The sequence below is a fragment of the Hylobates moloch genome, unplaced genomic scaffold, assembly GCF_009828535.3.
Source record: "Hylobates moloch isolate HMO894 unplaced genomic scaffold, HMol_V3 SCAFFOLD_21, whole genome shotgun sequence".
Classification (NCBI taxonomy): domain Eukaryota; kingdom Metazoa; phylum Chordata; class Mammalia; order Primates; family Hylobatidae; genus Hylobates; species Hylobates moloch.
Genome location: NW_026652296.1, coordinates 1,411,230 through 1,430,731, shown reverse-complemented (window position 1 = coordinate 1,430,731; position 19,502 = coordinate 1,411,230). Strand labels below are relative to the sequence as shown.

Below are 19,502 nucleotides of genomic sequence, written 5' to 3'. Positions count from 1 at the left end.
GGGTGTATATGTAAAAGGTTATGTACAATTCCACAAGGTGAAAAATATTCAGTAACTAACTTGTTTACACAGCATTTGTGTAAAGACTGTGATCTCATCCCAATAAAATGATATATTAAATCTTCAGATTAATGACTGGCTACAGAGTAACAAAAAATAAAGAATTTAATGTACAGTAAATTCTCTCCCATACAAAGGTCTAGTCTGATGTTTTGTGTACAAACTCACATCTCCAATTAACAGTATTTATTGAGGGCGACTTTGTATTGCAATAACGTCTATTGCTATTACCTGTTGTGATAAATAAAGCTACTCATTTAAAAACTCAATTCCAAACACCACAGTTTATTACACATGAAGTAATGACTCTTGGTATGAAAATGTGGGCATTTAAGCATCTACTGTGACAATATTTCATTTGTGGATGAAAGTAGCTTTAAAGCAAGTATCTGGAAAATTTTTAGCACAAAGGTTTAAAATGGTCCTGCATGTTGTAATACAGCACCACGTGACTCAGAATCATTACAAGGGGGTGTGATATAACAAATGAAATAAAATTTCCAAACTGTTTTTAGTTAACAATTTAACTTGTTCCAATTGCTAAAGGGGCGTATTTAAAATGTAAATAAGTAAAAAGCAGCGTACTTTTTAAGATTAAAGAAAGTACAAAGGATGTCAATTTTTTAAGTTATCATGTTAAGAAAACATGATGGAATCAGAGCATTGAGAAAATGCTTACTAATTATTGCTAATTATTAAGATGGCTTCATCCCCAAATGGTCTAAGAGGACATTCATGGATAAGCATTTGGTTCTAGATAAATATTTTTACAAAGTGTGCTCTCGAAGTCCCTACCTCCCGTCAGCTTGAGTCACGCCCTTTTTGAGTCAGGCCATCCGAGCAGAGTTCCAGGGTTGCAGAAAACGTGCATAGATCACGAAGGAATGGCTGTTCACTCCCAAAGGATTCCTGTTCAGTCCGATCACTTGATCTCCATCGAGGGGCTACTCTGTAGACTGCCCTGTGCAGGACAGGTCACCAAGGAGTCTGGTCTGGTCAGCTTTAGCCTTCGGCCAGTTTTACCGCAAAACACACTCTCAAATTCCTAAAGTTAAGAAGAAGTGATGGTTAATGTACTGAATTAATTGACATGAAAACTGCTATCTTCCAAAGTGCAAAAGGTTAAAATTAAGAGCTAAGTAAATGACTTTAAAATACGCTGTTTTAAAGCATCATTCACAAACTTGTGTCATACCTCACAAGGGGATTTATGTAATAAACAGATTTGAACTTTTTTTTTCAAATAGCAGTTACACTGTACATGTACTTTTACTTAGTTTTTCCAATACTCAGAATGTCTGGCCACATTGTATTGATTTTATTGTGGTAAAATATACATGACATGAATGTTTCAACCATTAACAGGCCCTAGCTAATAAACCTGTAAACCCAGCATTTGAGAGAAGGTAGAGTGTATATATTAAACATTTCAGGCTGGGTGCGGTGGCTCATGCCTATAATCCCAGCACTTTGGGAGGCCGAGGTGGGTGGATCACCTGAGGTCAGGAGTTCAAGACTAGCCTGATCAACATGGTGAAACCCCGTCTTTACTAAAAAATATAAAAATTAGCTGGGCGTGGTGGCAAGCATCTGTGAACCCAGCTACTTGGGAGGCTGAGGCAGGAGAATCTCTTGAGCCTGGGAGGTGGAGGTTGCAGTGAGCCGAAATCATGCCATTGCACTCCAGCCTGGGCAACAAGCGTGAAACTCCGTCTCAAAAAAAATAAATTTTTAAAAAGTTTCAACCATTAGGCCGGGTGCGGTGGCTCATGCCTGTAATCCCAGCACTTTGGGAGGCCGAGGCAGACGGATCACCTGAGGTTGGGAGTTTGAGACCAGCCTGATCAGCATGGAGAAACCCCGTCATGTACCCTAAAACTTAAAGTATAATAATAATAAAAAATAAATAAATAATACAAAATTAGCCAGGCGTGGTGGCACATGCCTATAATCCCAGCTACTAGGGAGGCTGAGGCAGGAGAATCCCTTGAACCCGGGAGGCGGAGGTTGTGGTGAGCCGAGATCGAGCCATTGCACTCCAGCCTGGGCAACAAGAGTGAAACTCTGTCTCAAAAAAATAAATTTTTAAAAAGTTTCAACCATTAGCAAGTCAGGGGTATCTACCCCCATCCCAGGGTGACTCCCTTGCCCTCTGCACTGCCACCCACTCAGGGTTCCAAGGCCAGCACGGTGGAGGTGCTGCTCGCTGAGACGGCTCTGTCCTTGGGGAGACCCTGCCAGCAGGGTGGGGGTGGGGTGAGCTTGCTCCTGTCACACCACCTTTTACAAAAGGCCTCAATTATAATGGTGGGGTCAGTCTCAACCTCCCAAAGGAGAGACCGAGATGAAGAGAGAGGCACAGGTGACGGCCCGATGACAGGCGCCAACCACCACGGGCAGAATGTGGAAACGTCTACATGACAAATCATTCCCTTTTCAACAAATGAACGGTGAGAAAGAAAGGAAGGGGGAACTATGACGGGTTAAGATATATTTAAGAACTATCAACCAAATGCGATGTTTGGATCCTGATTCAAATGAGCTGACTATAGACACCTGTGAGCTCACGGGAGCTTCTGCTCAGATTCGGGAAGGAGACTCACAGGTGGGTAAAAAGGAATGAAGGCATTCAGGAAGGAGACTGATAATGCGCCTGTGTTTTTAAACAGGCTTTTTCTTTCTGAAGATGTATTTATGAATGAAATGGTGTCTGGAATTGTTTTAAAATAATTCAGTGGTGGTGGGAGGGCGAGAGTATAGGTGAAACAAGCTGATGCCTGAAACTGAATTAGAGGGACCTGGGAGTTCATTTTTTGTGCACATTTGAAAATTTCTGTAAGTTTGTTTTAAAACATAGCATTCTACACGATTAAATCCAGGTTTATATATTTTTTATTGTGGTATTAAAATATAGAACAAAATTTGCCTTTTAAGCATGTATAAGTGTACAGTGGAGCAGTGTGAAGTCCATTCACAGTGCTGTGCAGCCACCACCACCACCTTTTCATCACCCTAAACAGAAACTCCATACCCATTAAACACTAACTCCACACCCGCTCCGGCCCCAGCTCCCGGCACGTACCAGTCCACTTTCTGTCTCTATGAATCTGACGGCTCTAGGTGCCTCATTCACGGAATCCTGCAGGGTGTGCCCTGTTGTGACTGGCTTATTTCACTCAGCATAATGTCCTCAAGGACCATCCACGCGGTAGCCTGTGTCGGAATTTCACTCCTTTTCATGGCTGCATAAGATTCTGTTGTGGGCTTGAAACACATTTGCTTATTCATTCATCTGTTGGAGCACACGAGTTGTTTCCACGTTTTGGCCACTGTGAAAGGTGCTGCCATGAATATTCACAGAAAAGCATCCATTTGGGTCCCTGTTTCACTTCTTTGGGGTTTATGCTTCTCTGGTGATTCTGTTTAACCTTCTGAGGAGCTGTCATACTGTTTTCCACAGTGGCTGCACCATTTCACACCCCCAGCGGCAATGCACAGGGATTCTGATTTCCCCACATCCTTGCCAACACTTGCTATTTTCTGTTTGTCTGTTTGTTTTAAATAGCCATCCTAGTATGTGTGTAGTAGTATCTCACTGGGTCTTGATTTCTATTTCCCTAATGACTGACAGCTTGGCACATTTTTCATGGGCTTATTGGCCATCTGTGTATCTTCTCTGGAGAAATGTCTATTCAAGTCCTTTGCCCCTTTTTGAGTTGTGTTGTCTTTTTCTTGGACAGGGTCTTGCTCTCTCAGGCTGGAATGCAGTGGCGCATCCACGGCTCCCTGCAGGCTCAGCCTCCCGAGTAGCTGGGACTACAGGTGCGCACTGCAACCTCTGCCTCCCAGGGTTCAAGCAATTCTCCTGCCTCAGCCTCCTGAATAGCTGGGACTACAGGTGCGCACCATCACACCTGGCTTTTAACATTTTTCTTTTCTGTTTTTTGTTTTGTTTTGTTTTGTTTTTTGAGACCGAGTCTCACTCTGTCACCCAGGCTGGAGTGTAACGGCATGATCTCGGCTCACTGCAACCTCTGCCTCCCAGGGTTCAAGCAATTCTCCTGCCTCAGCCTCCTGAATAGCTGGGATTACAGGCGCCCGCCACGACGCCCGGCTAATTTTTAGTAGAGACGGGGTTTCACCATGTTGGCCAGGCTGGTCTCAAACTCCTGACCACAGGTGATCCACCTACCTCAGCCTCCCAAAGTGCTGGGATTACAGGCGGGAGCCACGGTTCCCAGTCTGTGTAGTCTTTTTGTTGCTGAGTTGCAGTTAAGTTTATAGTTAATTCAAGTCCAGGAGGACATAAGCACCATGCTGCCAAGGATTTAACTTCCGAATCATCTGGAGTGGCTGTAACATTCCACCCATCCACTTTTAAGCAACTTTCCAACCAAGCAAGCTGCCATTTCCAACTACTATGCACACTCAGAATCTACACCTGCATATAAATATACTCATTTTCTTCCCAATTTTTTTTTTTTTTTGAGATGGAGTTTCACTCTTGTCGCCCAGACTGGGGTGCAATGGCATGACATCGGCTCACTGCAACCTTTGCCTCCTGGGTTCAAGTGATTCTCCCACCTCAGCCTCCTGAGTAGCTGGGATTACAGGCATGTGCCACAACGCCTGGCTAATTTTTGTATTTTTAGTAGAGATGGGGTTTCATCATGTTGGCTAGGCTGGTCTCGAACTCCTGACCTCAGGTGATCTACCCACCTCGGCCTCCCAAAGTGCTGGATTACAGGCGTGAGCTATGATACTCGGCTTCTTCCCAAATTTTAAAAGGTTTTAGGATGCAATTTAAGATGACCCCACATTTTGATAATTTCCTATATTCTGACACCTAAAGCCTACATATAAAAAACACTTGTCTATTTGGCAAGATAGAATTCACCTTTTAGGATAATTAAATGAAAGTCAGAGCCTGGGCCGGCTCTGGCGAAGTTAGACGCTCGGAGCTGGTCTCGGACTGCCGGGTCGTCACCCCTTCAGCGACCCCCGCTGACCATGGCAGTATTTCACGACGAGGTGGAAATCGAGGACTTTCAATATGACGAGGATTCGGAGATGTATTCCCTGCCCATATGTAGATAACTTCTCCATCACCAAGGAAGAGCTGGAGAATGGGGAAGGCGTGGCAATGTGTCCTAGCTGCTCTCTCATTATAAAAGTGATTTATGACAAAGATCAGTTTGCGTGTGGAGAAACAGTCCCAGTGCCTTCAGCCAACAAAGAATGAGTTAAATGCTGAGGAAGCCTTCAGGAATCCGAATCCTGAACAGCTGGAAATGAGCCCAGATAGAAATTTCAAATGCAAAGCTCCTGGCTTCATGGAGACAACCATTTGTGATTTGCTGTTCTGTAGGCGTGTTGTGGATTCTTTCCATCAACTGCTGATTTCATCTTCGGGAAGCAAGTCCATACATGACGTATCTAGAGTTTGTGCTTAGAACCTTAAATTGGAAGCGTTCTTAATTATCCATCTAAATTTAAAAGAAGATAATTTCAAAAAAAAAAAAAAAAAAAAAGGAAGGAAGGAAGAAAATAATCATCCTCAGAGGACATAACCAGGCACTCGCGAGATCTTTTAAACTGTTTTCACACAGTGATGAGGCTAGTCCCGGCGTCCGCCTTCACTATGAACAGTTGGGCAGAGGCAGGGTTAAGTTGTGGTTCCATCTGGACCTTGCAGGGCCCACCCACAACCCATCTCCTGGGAGTTGGGGCAGCTGTGAAAGAGAAGGGCAGATCCCTTTAGTCCTCCTCAGCTGAGCCCAGGCCAAACACATGGTACTGATGGCATCGCACTCTCAATCTGCATCTATTTGCAACAGAACATATGTGAAATAGTTGAGCTTTAAAGGAATTTTTATAACATCAAAACATATTGAGATGACAATGTACCAAAGCAGATACTCATATTAGATTTGTGAATATGAGAAGAATAACAATAAGACAGGCGTGGTGGTGAGGGGCGCCTACAGTCCTAGCTACTCGGGAGGCTGAGGCAGGAGGATCACCTAAGCCCCAGAGGACGAGGCTGCAATAAGCTGTGGTTGCACCGCACTCCAGCCTGGGTGACAGAATGACAGCCCCTCGCTGAAAAAAAAAAAAAAGAGAGAGAGAGAAAGAAAAAGAAAAATACCAACAATTAAAAAAAAATTTCTTAGTAAGAAAAAAGAAACAGCTCTAACTATATGTCAGGAAAATATACCAGGGAGTTATTAAGAGGAAGAAAGAGGCCAGGTGCGGTGGCTCACGCCTGTAATCCCAGCACTTCGGGAGGCCGAGGTGGGTGGATCACCTGAGGTCAGGAGTTCGAGACCAGCCTCACCAACATGGAGAAACCCTGTCTCTAATAAAAATACAAAATTAGCCGGGGTGGTGGCGCATGCTGTAATCCCAGCTAGTCGGGAGGCTGAGGCAGGAGAATTGCTTGAACCCAGGAGGCAGATGCTGTAGTGAGCCAAGATCGCGCCATTGCACAGCAGCCTGGGCAACAAGAGTGAAACTCCATCTCGAAAAAAAAAAAAAAATTACAAGCTACTTAGAACTGAGAAACAATGAAAGCATTGTGTCCTAACCTGTGAAATGTTTCAAAAGCACACCAGGACAAATTTACTATAATGCACTGATTAGAAAACAACATAGACAAAATAAACTTCCAACCCAAGATACCAGAAAAAAATAAAACTTCAAGAAGGAAATAATAGAAATAAGGTTTTTGGATAATAAAGATAAAAGCAAATTATGATGGAAAAAGCACTACCACTGACCCCACACAAAAAACCAACAAAGTGAATGACTGAGCCCCAGAAAGACTCCAGCACAGCCCAGGCCAGATGGGTACAGCGGACCAAGGAGCTCAAGGAGCTCAGGCGGCCAGAGGTAAGGAGGCATAAACTCATTAGGACAAAGAGAATGGCTTTTCAAGATGCTTTATTTTTAAAACAGGTCACAACACAGCGTTCGGCTCATTCTGCCACAAACAAGCTACAAACGCTTGCTCTGCAGCCGAGAGGCCCTCCAGTGGCCATGTTCAAAAACAGAATGAAAATCCGTATGTAGGCCAGGCGCGGTGGCTCACATTGGTAATCCCAGCACTGTGGGAGGCCGCACTGTGGGAGGCAGAGGCAGGCGGATCACCTGAGGTCAGGAGTTCGAGACCAGCCTGGCCAATATGGCAAAACCCCATCTCTACTAAAACTACAAAAATTAGCTGGGCGTGATGGTGTGACTAAACAGCATGGGAGGCCATGGTCACAGGCTGCTGGGAATGGATCCAAGAGAGAATGAAGTGGCTCAGGAGGTACAGACAAGCACCGGGGAGCCGGGCAGCCAAGGAGAGCGGAGAAATGGGCAGTTGCCAGTACAGGACACGAGGTCCAGGGAGTTCTCACAGAAGGATCATGGGAGAAGTCACAGCGTGTCCGCAGGAAAGTAGAAGGGACAGGCCAGTCCGAGTCTGCAGCAGGGCCTGACGCCAGACAGCACGTGAGGGACAGCGACACCGGGGCCTGATGCAGATGGCAGGGAGACGCGAAGTGGGACTCAGCCACCTGCTGGTGTGAAGAAGGGAGGGACAGACACCACAAAGGAGGCCCCAGGTGTGGCTGGCACCTTCAGGGCCCCCAGTGTGCAGGGGCGTCTCACAACAACTAAACACAACCAGTGCCCAGACGCCATCCCGACTGGGGAAAAAGTTGTAGTGGGCACTATTGAGACAGCAGGCAAAATGTGAATAACTACGGTCTTGCACCAACGCTGAATGTCCTGATTTTCATCGTTGTGGATATTAAAAAGTAAACAAAGGGGCCGGGCGCGGTGGCTCAAGCCTGTAATCCCAGCACTTTGGGAGGCCAAGGCGGGCGGATCACCTGAGGTCAGGAGGTCGAGACCAGCCTGGCCAACATGGCAAAACACTGTCTCTACTAAAAATACAAAAATTAGCCGGGCACGGTGGCACACATTTGTAATCCCAGCTACTCGGGAGGCTGAGGCAGGAGAATCGCTTGAACCCAGCAGGCGGAGGGTGCAGTGAGCCGGGATCACGCCACTGCACTGCAGACTGGGTGACAAGAGCGAGACTCCGTCTCAAACAAAAAAAGTAAACACTGGGCCGGGTGTGGTGGCTCATGCCTGTAATCCCAGCACTTTGGGAGGCTGAGACAGGTGGATCACGAGGTCAGGAGTTCGAGATCAGCCTGGCCAACAGGGTGAAACCCTGTCTCTATTAAATACAAAAACCAGCTGGGCATGGTGGCTCAGTGGTAATCCCAGCACTTTGGGAGGCTGAGCTAGGCGGGATCACTTGAGGTCAAGAGTTTGAGACCAGCCTGGCCAACATGGTGAAACCCAGTCTCTACTAAAAATACAAAAATTAGCCGGGTGTGGTGGGCCATGCCTGTAGTCCTAGCTACTCGAGAGGCTGAGGCAGAATTGCTTAACCTGGGAGGCAGAGGTTGCAGTGAGCTGAGATGGCACCACTACACTTCAGCCCGGGCGACAGAGCAAGACTCCGTCTCAAAAAAAAAACCACAGAAATATTTAAGTATAAAGAAGCATGGTGTCTGCAGCTTACTATCAAATGGATCCCAAAGATACCTGGAGAGCAACTGGAACTGGCAGGGAGAATGGAGAAACCCGGACAGGCCTACAAAGAGCTCTTTGTACTGTTCTTGGCAATTGTTCTGTAAGTTTGATATGACACCAAAATTTAAAATTACCAAAAGTAAATAGAGCCATCTAAACCCAGAATGTGGGGCATTCTCTAGACAACCGGCCTCATCTCTTCAAAGCCTCAATGCCATAGTTAATAACTGTGGGTGGGATTCTTGTAGCTTAAGAGCTTGAAAACTGTCATCAAATGCAGTGTATAATCCATGGCTGGGTGCTGGACTATGGAAAAAAACAGCTATGAAAGTCATTTTTAGAACATTTTGGCTGGTGTGGTGGCTCATGCCTATAATCCCAGCACTTTGGGAGGCCAGCCTGGGCAACACAGCAAGACCCTTTTGCTATAAAAATTTTAAAAAGTGGTCAGGCACGGTGGCTCATGCTTGTAATCCCAGCACTTTGGGAGGCTGAGGCAGGAGGATCACTTGAGCCCCAAAGTATGAGACCAGCCTGTGAAACACGGCAAAACCCCATCCCTACAAAAATAAAATTAGCTGGGCATGATGGCACACACCTGTAGTCCTAGCTACTTAGGAGGCTGAGGCAAGAGGATTGCTTGAGCCCAGGAGGCAGAGGCTGCAGTGAGCCATAATCGTGCTACTGCACTCCAGCCTGGAAGACAGTGAGACCCTGTCTCAAAAAAATAAAATAAACATTAAAATAAAAAAAATTAGGTATGGTGGCAATAAAAGAACATTTTGGGCAAATCTGAATAGTCTGTGCATTAGAGGATATGAAAAAGACTTGTCATCACCTTGGTGAGGCATGGTCATGGCACTGGGATTCTGTGGAAGGCCCGTCTTTTGGAGATTTATGTAGAAATATTTAGAGATGAAGGTTCGTGTCTATAATTGTCTTTGAAATTGTGCGTGTGTACAAGTAAATACGGTAAATGTTCATTGCTGAGATTGAAGCATGGGTGTACAGGTGTTCACTGTAATTCCTATGTTCACTAGAAAACGAACAGGAGGCTGGGCGCGGTGGCTCACGCCTGTAATCCCAGCACTTTGGGAGGCCGAGGCGGACGGATCACGAGGTCAGGAGATCGAGACCATCCTGGCTAACACAGTGAAACCCCATCTCTACTAAAAAATACAAAAAATTAGCCGGGCGTGGTGGCAGGCACCTGTAGTCCCAGCTACTTGGGAGGCCACTCCAGTCTGGGTGACAGAGTGAGACTCTGTCTCAAAAACAAAAAAAAAAAGAAAACGAACAGGAAGTGAATCACTGATGGTTGACGCCGCCCTGCCCTCACCTCATACTTGTCTATCCCCTGCCTCCTGATGTCTCCACCTGACGCCCCCAGAATGCCGAGATCCTGCTTCTCTGAGTCTTCCCTCTTTAGCCCCATCCACCCAGCCACTGAGGCCAAACCCTGACGCCTTTTTCCCATCACACCCCCCAACTGGTACCGCCACAAACACAAGAAGCCTCGTGCCTTTCTCCCCAGCGCCGCCCCCTGGCAGCCATCGCCCGGCCAGCCACATCTCCCAGCTACTGCACACTCCTGGTTTCCACTCTCACGCCGGCCCAACTCCTACTCCCTAGCATCCGGTGACCCCCAGCAGTGGGGTGATATGGGTCAGGTCACGTCACTCACTGCCCAAAGACTGCCAAGGCCCCCAACCCTCAGGACTAGCGGTCCACCAGTCCCCAGCCTGCCCAGGGGCCCTGCCCAGCAACGCTGGCTGGCAGGCAGGCACTCCTCAGATCCTGCAGCCCCCAGGTCTCGGCTGCCAGCTCCCTGTCATCATTGGGCCTTGGCTGGGCGCCTCCCTCGACTACCAATCCAAAGCAGCCCCCCCAGTCAGGCCAGCTCACAGCAGCATCCTCTACCCGCAAGGCCCCGCTCCCGCTGTCTTCACGTTTACCCGTCCCCCGCCTCCCTCCGTGCCAGACGTGCCTCTGTCTTGCCCAGGGTACCCCAGCACCTTCAGCAGTGCCTGGTCACACTGGAAAAGACCTGCTGAGTGAAATGTGTACCAAAATTATGTAGAGAAATCACTTAAAACTCTCATGTATTGCGTCTTTAAGGACAAAAATATGCATGCAAGTAAAAGGGGGAAGTCACTAAAGAAACAGTTAAGAACCCATGTGTTTTGGCTTTTTTATGTTCTAATTCCCCGAAAAAATTGTGAACTGACTTGACCTCAGCCTATTTCTTGGTGGGTCTAATAATGTGACCCAGAAGTAATCAGATTCAATGTAATTACATTTCAGAAATATTCAGCAAACATAATGTATGTAAAGTATCACATCCATAAACATTTGGTCTACTTAATCTTTGACTATACATACAATTAACATTTTTTAATTTCAAAAATTATAAATGCCTTCATCTTATTTGAGTAAATCAGATCAATCATGATTTACTAATAGATACACAAAGCCAAAACATTAAAGCATTTTTTAAAACACAAAAGCTTTATTTTATCAAAACAAATCAACAGTCTACCTCTAACAATAATCTTCAAGAGTAACTGCATTGTAAATACCCATAAATGACCCGATCAGAATACATTTAACATAGTATCGCTATAGAATGCAATTAAACGTATAATGTAAATAAAGAACTTAAATTATGCAACTCACAAGATGTAAACGTCATGTGGACATAGAAAACGGACAGAGACAAGATAAACTATTGCCTGGCGCTCAAGAGAAGAGCTCTCACTCAACACAGCCCAGCTGCAGGGGACCTCTCTCTAGCCCCACGACGTAGACACAGGAGCCCTTCTTTTGAGATGGAGTCTCGCTCTGTCACCCAGGCTGGAGTGCAGTGGCGCTATCTTGGTTCACTGCAACCTCTGCCTCCTGGGTTCAACAATTCTCCTGCCTCAGCCTCCTGAGTAGCTGGGACTACAGGCGCCACCACGCCTGGCTAATTTTTGTATTGTTAGTAGAGACGGGGTCTCATCATGTTGGCCAAGCTGGTCTCGAACTCCTGGCCTCAAATGATCCACCCGCCTCAGCCTCCCAGAGTGCTGGGATCACAGGCGTGAGTCACTGTGCCTGGCCTGGGAGCCCTTTTTGAAAAATGTCCTTGTTTGTTGCAGCAACCTCAGCTTGTTCTCTAGTCAGACTCCTGCCTGGGTCAACAGCAGCAATTCCCCCACAGCTTGGACCAGGTACAAAGTCAGGACCCTGTGGATCTATTTCACTAAGGTCTGCTCACTCCTAGAGGGCCAAAGAGCCACTGACCCTGGCCACTGCAACGCTGAGGCCGGGACCTGGAACTCGGGTCCCCCCAAGGCAGGGCCCAGGACCCTGGAACTCGGGTCCCCCCAAGGCAGGGCCCAGAACCAGCCCTGTGACTTGACACCTTCTTCCTTTTGGGCCACTGAGGGGCTGACTGAACTCCCGCATTCAAACCCTAAGTCTGGTTCCAGCCAACCACGATGGCTTGCTGCAGGCCACTGCCACGACCACACAGACAGGATCACGGCAGGGTGGCTGTCCTGAGGGACTGGATATGCTGCTGCTAACACGCCGGCTCCTCCCTAGTCACCCAGTTCACAGAAGTACAGTCACCCGGTCCACAGAAGTATATGCACCCAGTACACAGAAGTATAGTCACCCGGTCCACGGAAGTACAGTCACCCGGTCCACAGAAGTATATGCACCCAGTACACAGAAGCACAGTCACCCGGTCCACAGAAGCATAGTCACCAGGTCGGCAGAAGCATAGTCACCCGGTCGGCAGAAGTATATTCACCGAGTCCGCAGAAGTATAGTCACCCAGTCCGCAGAAGTATATTCACCCAGTCCGCAGAAGTACATTCACCCAGTCCACAGAAGTATATTTCTTATTAACCTGCTGGGTATATCTGAAGTCCAGATCAGACTATTTGACACTTACCTGCATTTTTGTTTCTCTTTCTTTTTTGGGGTGGGTGGGGGTGGGGCAGGGTCTTGCCCTGTTGCCCAGGCTGGAGTGCAGTGGTATGATCTCAGCTCACTGCAGCCTCGACCTCCCTGGCTCAATTGGTCCTCCCTCTCAGCCCCTGCCCCGAGTAGCTGGGACTACAGACATACACCACCACACCAGGCTAATTTTTGTACTTTTTAGTAGAGATGGGGTCTTGCCATGTTGCCCAGGCTGGTCTCAAACTCCTGGGCTCAAGAGATCCTCCCACTTCAGCCTCACAAACTGCTGGGATTACAGACGTGAACCACTGTGCCTGGCCAGTTTTTGTTTTTCTATTCTTGCTTTTATCCCTTTCACAAGTTTTTCTGAGGGCAAAAATCATGTCCTACACACCGTCAGCCCCAGTGCAATATACCGTACAGAGCAGGTGCCCAATTTGCTATCTGACAATTGCCTCTTCACAGTCATTTATACACTGAGTGTAACACATGTAGGCTGTGACTATTACTTTAATAAATGACAAGTTATATCATTAATGAGCAGAGCTTTGTTCATACTGGACTTAGTATTTGATGTTAGATTCCAGGAAACAAAGGATAGTTTGAGTTATCCTTAGGAAAAAAGAGGGACATTGATAAGTAAAATTTGTAAAATTCTGAAAATCTACCTGGCCTACCACTAACCTTTTTAAGAGAATCTCCATGTCTTTCCTGGATGTATTTCAGGAATGCTGTGGTCCACTGCAGAGTTGTGGCCTTGTCAGTCTCGGCATTGCAGAACGGCACTAAGAGATTCAACTCATCACAGCAAATGCGGATTCTGCGCCTACAGTCAAAACCCAAAGTCATCACCAAGAGAGGCCGGAGCAAAACAAACATCTAAAAGGAAGTGTCTCACGGTAGCACTTGAGGGAACCAGAGCTCGTGAAGCCTGGCCACTGAGTGCTACGGAAGCGCCCGTCACCACAGGAAGCCCCACGGCTTTGCCACGGCCTTGTCTACAGAGGCAGCTACTGCCTTCGGGAGGCCAGAGCATCCTTGGGTGCCCTTGGTGGGCCCATGACCCACACGCTCCCGAAAGCTTTCCCTATTTACTTCTCACGGGCCAGGTTCAAGTCTTTAGATTAGGGATGGCTCCAAAGCCCCTGAAACTGGAAGCAACATTTTGTGTCTGACACCTTCTTCCATTTGGACCACTGAGGGGTCCAAATTGGGCAGATAACTCTTTCATTCAAGACTGATATTACTTGCCCTTCATGGGCTAAATACCCTACCAGGAACTCATGCACAGCTTTCTCCAAGGGGCCCTGATTCAGAAAGGATCATGGCCCAACACTCTGTTAATATTCTGAAACTTGGTCTTTGTAGAGATAACCAATTGGAGTCTTATTAGACTATTTCTTAAACTTTTACATATTACATTCAGTAACATGCAAAGTCCTAAACAAGCAGATACTGAGCAACTTATTCAATATGGCCCTTGTTACTCATCTTCACACCTGTGTATTTAGAACTTTAATCAGAGACTTTGCCAGTAAAACAGCAGCTGGCATTTACTAGGTGCTTTTGGACTTCTAGGCATTGAGCCAAACACTCTTTACGCATCAGCTCACTGAACTCTAACCACAAGTCTAGGCGGTAGAGCTAGAAGTCAAACTTTCAAACTGTCAACATATGGTGTCGGGCTTTCCACATAGCAGGTACTCAATAAACGTCTATTAAATAAATGTCGGAGCAAGCAAAATGCCCTTCATAATTCACAGTAGGTTGAGGCCCTCAGTTAGTCTATGTGTATAGAAGTATCATAAAAAGATATCAGCTGGCTTTTTAATTTTCTTTGGGGGATGGGTCTCCCTTTGTGGCCCAGGATGGAGTGCAGTGGCATGATCACAGCTGATTACAGTGCTGACCTCCCAAGCTCAAGCGATCCTTCCACACCTCAGCCTCCCAAGCAGCTGGGGCAACAGGTGTGCACCACCACCACTAGTATTGTTGGTTTTTCTTTAGAGACGGGGACTTATTATGTTGCCCAGGCTGGTTTCAAACTCCCGGGCTCAAGCAATCCTCCCACCTCGGCCCACAGCCATGAGCCACTGCACCCTGCCCTAGTTTGAATAGATCCCTTTAAAAGAAATTGCCATGCCAGGCACAGTGGCTCACGCTTGTAATCCCAATACTTTGGGAGGCCAAGGCAGGCAGATCACGAGGTCAGGAGATCGAGACCACGGTGAAACCCCGTCTCTACTAAAAAATACAAAAAAATTAGCCAGGTGTGGTGGCGGGCGCCTGTAGTCCCAGCTACTCGGCAGGCTGAGGCAGGAGAATGGCGTGAACCCGGGAGGCGGAGCTTCCAGTGAGCAGAGATTGCGCCACTGCACTCCAGCCTGGGCGACAGAGCGAGACTCTGTCTCAAAAAAAAAAAAAAGAACCAGGCAAAACTTGCAGAACTCAGTTGGCTGGTAAGCAGCAGTTACCGTAACAGGCTGACCACTCTCCTCAGAAAGGCCTGCAGTCAGGGCTGGCCCTTAGTGGAGTCTGCGAACCTAGATTCGGGGACTTAAAAGTGCCCCCAGAACCTACAGTGTGCAAACAGTATGGCTGACACTGAACACCTGCTCTCCGTCTGGGAGACCGGACTGTGGTTGCATGCGTGGAGGGAGTGCCTACGTGACATGCCCCTGGTCTCTAGCGAGCTTTCCCGGTTGGCAACACCTCACCCACGTTTTCAGACCACATGGCTGGGGGCATGAGGGGCATCTTGCCTGACTCCACAGGGCACGCTCTTAGAAGCTTGCACCTCATCTCCTGCCTTCTCCCCATGCGCCTTTGCTGATCGCACCTGGCATCCTTTCTCCACAGTAAGTCACAGCCTGAGAGTGACTGCATGCTGAGTCCCGGGAGTCTTCCTAGTGAGCCAGCGAGCCTGGACACAGTCTGGGGGATCCTTGATCCATCTGGGAAAGTTAACGATGCTCCTACTTCCTTTATTCCCTCTGAACGCAGAAATGGCTAAGGATCATTTATCTGTGATAACCACGTATGACTAAGGTAATCACATGAGCCAGCCTGACAAGCAGTCGCACATATTACCTTCTATCTCTTTCCATTCGGTTATGCCTCTCCCTACGCTGAGACCTTCCTCCCTGGGGCCCACACTGGGCCTGCTCCCCCAGGTTTGCCTGTGAGGACTCCGAGGGCTGCCAAGTGCCTTGTGTGGCGGTGGCACCTTCACCCACATTCTGAATCTCTCCAAGGGCTCTTCGCTCTACATTTGTGTCCAACTGACGCATTCTACTCCGACTCCTCTTCAGTGCTTGTTTGCATAGCGCTTCTTCTTTGCGAAAGAAGAAAAAAGTGGTTTTTAATATTTTATTCTTATCTCAATTAATGCTGAATACAGTTTTGGCCTTTTCAATCCAAGATATAAACATTATTGGGTAAGCAGCACAGAGAACCGAACCACAAAGAGATGTACTAATGCAGTTATTCACCATCAGCAGGGAACCTCATGAAGCCCAAGCCTATTTTATACAACGAAACTGAACAAGAATCAATCACATTAAATACGTCTTCCAAGTGCTACGCAACCAATATGACCTCATCCAAAGTCCCTCTTTTTAATCAACAGTTGTTATCTATGAATACAGAAAACAAGGAAGTTGTTTACTTTTTCTAAAGGTCAGAATGGGGGAGAAAAAAAAAACCACCTGGACATATTTCCTCCCAAAAACCTTTTCTTTATATACGATTATTCTAAGAACAAGAAAAAAAAAAACAATTATTCTAATATGACAGTATTTTTACTGCAATGCTCAGAACAAAACCGAAGCAGCGTAAGTGTGTGCCCTCGCCTCAGAAGCGGCTCTCCTCCCCAAAGCAGTAAGAAGTAGCGTCCAAGCTCTTCTGCTGCCTAACAGGCTATGCCACGTGTGCATACGTGGAACTGTATCCATCAAATAACTGCAGGCACGTGGCTGGCAGGTGCACTCACGTGCACACGTATGCCACACAAAGCACACATTTCAGAAGGATGATGAAGCCTTCAGCAGGAGAGAGGAATCCGGTCGCTTGGGTGATATTTTGTTCCTTAACCTGAGTAGTCAGCACAGAGGCTGCTTTAATACTCATCTTTGTATCTTACAAATGTGAACATATACTTTGGCATAAAATTTCATAGGGAGGAAAGGGAGTGACTGACACGGGAGAAGGCGGCAGCTCTTCATCCCGTCCTGTCTTCACCAACTCTTGGAAAGCTGAGTGTAAGGAGTGTTCTTTTTATCAGGTCACCTGACAAATCACTGTTGCCCAGGGAGGAAGAGGCTATGCAGGTTAGCACAGCAGTGCCTTCAGCAGTGACTTTATTTCCAAACTTTCCGAATCACCTTACGGCCTCTCCCTGGCAGCCCAAGGTCCTCCTATTAGCAGCACTTATCCAAAGGCTTTCGGCAGATGTTAGATGACTGCCTCACTCATGGAGTATAAAATAAGGAAAATAAAAAACTATAAAGTACTTTCAACAACTTGAAAATAACTGAAAATTTATGTAAGTCTATCACTTTACTGTTAAGAAAAGGCCCTCAAACTCAACGTTCTCACACTAAGATTAATTATGTTTGAGAATCAGAATAATGTTTAAAGTGAGAAGACGGGGAAGCGGATGGACGGATCACTGAGATACACAGACACCTCCAAGACTGTTTCACATGTGTACAAACCATCTGTCTCCCCTGCCCCCCCACGGCCCAAATGCCATCAGCCACAGGGCTCTGTCAGAAGAAAGCTCCCACTACCTGCTGCTTCATCGCTTACCTCCCACTTTAATCCAAACTTGCTCAGGCAAAGCTTTGTTCCTACTACCTAACGTCTGTTTAGTGGATTCAATTTCTTGCTGATAACAGAAAGAAAATGCTCTAGGCAATCCAATATCCTGGTGCTTGGCAGCTTCAAGTATAGAACATGAGTTACTAGAACTCTGGAAAAAAACGAAGCAACAGGAATTTTATCAATATGTGGCTTAATCTCCTCTTTACTGCACAAGTAAAACGCACTTAACAAACATCAAAGCTACTAACAGGTAATTTGAAGAACTTTAGTTGCACTGAAGATTTTAAAATATTCCCATACCACATACTCAACTTTCACAGGTTTTTTTTTTTTTTTTTTTTTTGAGACAGGGTCTCACTCTGTCGCCCAGATGGAGTGCAGTGGCGCAATGTCAGCCCACCACAACCTCCGCCTCCCAGGCTCAAGCGATTCTCCTGTCTCAGCCTCCTGAGTAGCTGGGATTACAGGTGTCCGCCACTACTGCCCGGTTAATTTTCGTACGGGGTTTCACCATGTTGGCCAGGCTGGTCTTGCACTCCTGACCTCAAATGACCCACCCACCTCGGCCTCCCAAAGTGCTGGGATTACAGGTGTGAGCCTAGGCGCCCAGCTTAAAAGGTTATTAAGCTCACTGAAGGGAAAAAAAAAGTACTTGGGACCTAAGCAAAATAAGTTAAAATTCACCCATTTAATACAAAAGAGCAAAGCTTCAAAAATCATGTTCCCTACCTGTGTCTGTGAAACATTAGAATTTCCACTAGTAGAGCAAGCATTTGTAGTAAACAGTGGGTATGTAAATTGCAAAGCAGTAGTTGTAGCAGCAGTTTTGTTTTTCACTAATGTTGTACATTTGTTTTGTTGCTGATGAAGAGGAACATTCATTAATTCAGATGGATGTCGAATAAGAGCTACCAAACTGCTAAGACAAAAGAAAGCCCAGAAGTGTCAGGAATACGTAGCAGACAAGCATCCACCATCCCACTCTCATGGCTCTGGCCAGTTTTTCCAGACAGCAACTCAACTCTCATCCTGGAAATCTCTACACAACAATTAGCAACTAGCGCTGCTGTGGAAGTCCTCCCCTTCCTAGGGAGGAAAAGCAAAATTGCGCCACCTCCCTGCTCTCATCACACCCTGACACCAACCTCACTTTGCCATCCTCCAGTCTGACCACGATGGGCAACTACAGGCTGGGATGAGCAGAAAACTGCGGACTCAGCCCCTTCCGCAGCCATCCCTGAGGGTCACCAAGGGGGCGGCTGCATGCTGGAGCCTCATTTTAGAGCTCAAAGCCTGCAAACCCCGGTCGGCCCTTCCTAGGCTTCCCTGACATCTAAGAGTGCCACCCAGAGCACACGGTTCCCAGGAATTCTGCGCGCTCGGCCCCACTCTCCAGGCGGGGCCACTGAGGCGGGGGTGTTTAGTTCCTGGAAGTACCTGCTCCCCGGGGCCCGCACAGCGCACACAGCCTTTCGGGGCGGCCCCAGACCCGGTGAGGTCCGCGCCCTGTGCCGCCGGGAGGGCAGGCTGGGGGCGTGCACAGCGAGGGCCCCCTTTGCCTCCGCCCCGGCCTCCACCCGGGCCCCGCCAGCCCCCGGCCGCCGGGCACGCACTTGTTGAGCGCCACGCCCGGCTCGGGGGGCTCGGGGCCGCGCGGCGCGGGCGGCGGCTCGGCGGGGATGCTGTTGAAGCGGTCCTCCAGGCGGACGCGCACGGCCGGCTTGGCCCGGGCCTCGGGCGCGCCCTCGGGTCCAGCCGCGCCCGCGCCCTCCTTGGCGGCGCCGTCGGCCCGGGCCCTCGCTCCGTCCCCGCTGCCAGACGTCTTCTCCGCCGCGCCCGCCTCGCTCAGCAGCATCATGCGCAGCTCCTGGAAGTCGATGTGGCTCAGGCAGGGCGCGTCGGCCGCCAGCGCGGACGAGCACAGCACGGGGTACACGGGCGCCGCGCCCCCCAGACCGCCCGCCGCGAAGCCGCCCGCGCCTGCGCCCGGGCCCGCCGCCGCCAGCAGCGCCGAGTTGAGGCGCGTCTCGAGCTCGCCGTCAGCCGCCGCCTCCATGTGCGAGTAGAGGATG

At 48.0% G+C, this 19,502-nt stretch overlaps 1 protein-coding gene and 1 pseudogene across 3 annotated transcripts; one reads left to right on the top strand and one right to left on the bottom strand.

Moving 5' to 3' along the window:
- Window positions 1-140: 140 nt before the first annotated feature.
- Window positions 141-19,502, bottom strand: TCFL5 (transcription factor like 5). 3 transcript variants are annotated; one of them, XM_058432767.1, is made up of 6 exons: window positions 19,044-19,502; window positions 18,160-18,346; window positions 17,416-17,578; window positions 15,697-15,940; window positions 13,291-13,432; window positions 141-1,105 (listed from the first exon to the last, which is right to left on the bottom strand). In XM_058432767.1, the coding sequence occupies exons 1-6, from the start codon at window positions 19,484-19,486 to the stop codon at window positions 983-985; spliced, it is 1,302 nt and encodes a 433-aa protein (XP_058288750.1). In that variant the 5' UTR covers window positions 19,487-19,502; the 3' UTR covers window positions 141-982. The 3 variants fall into 3 exon arrangements, with proteins under 3 accessions (XP_058288750.1, XP_031997908.1, XP_031997909.1); XM_032142017.2 differs by having other exon boundaries at window positions 326-1,105; window positions 18,160-18,349; window positions 19,044-19,487; XM_032142018.2 differs by having other exon boundaries at window positions 326-1,105; window positions 15,697-15,937; window positions 18,160-18,349; window positions 19,044-19,487.
- On the top strand, window positions 5,033-5,314 carry LOC116460822 (Putative DPH3 homolog B; annotated as a pseudogene).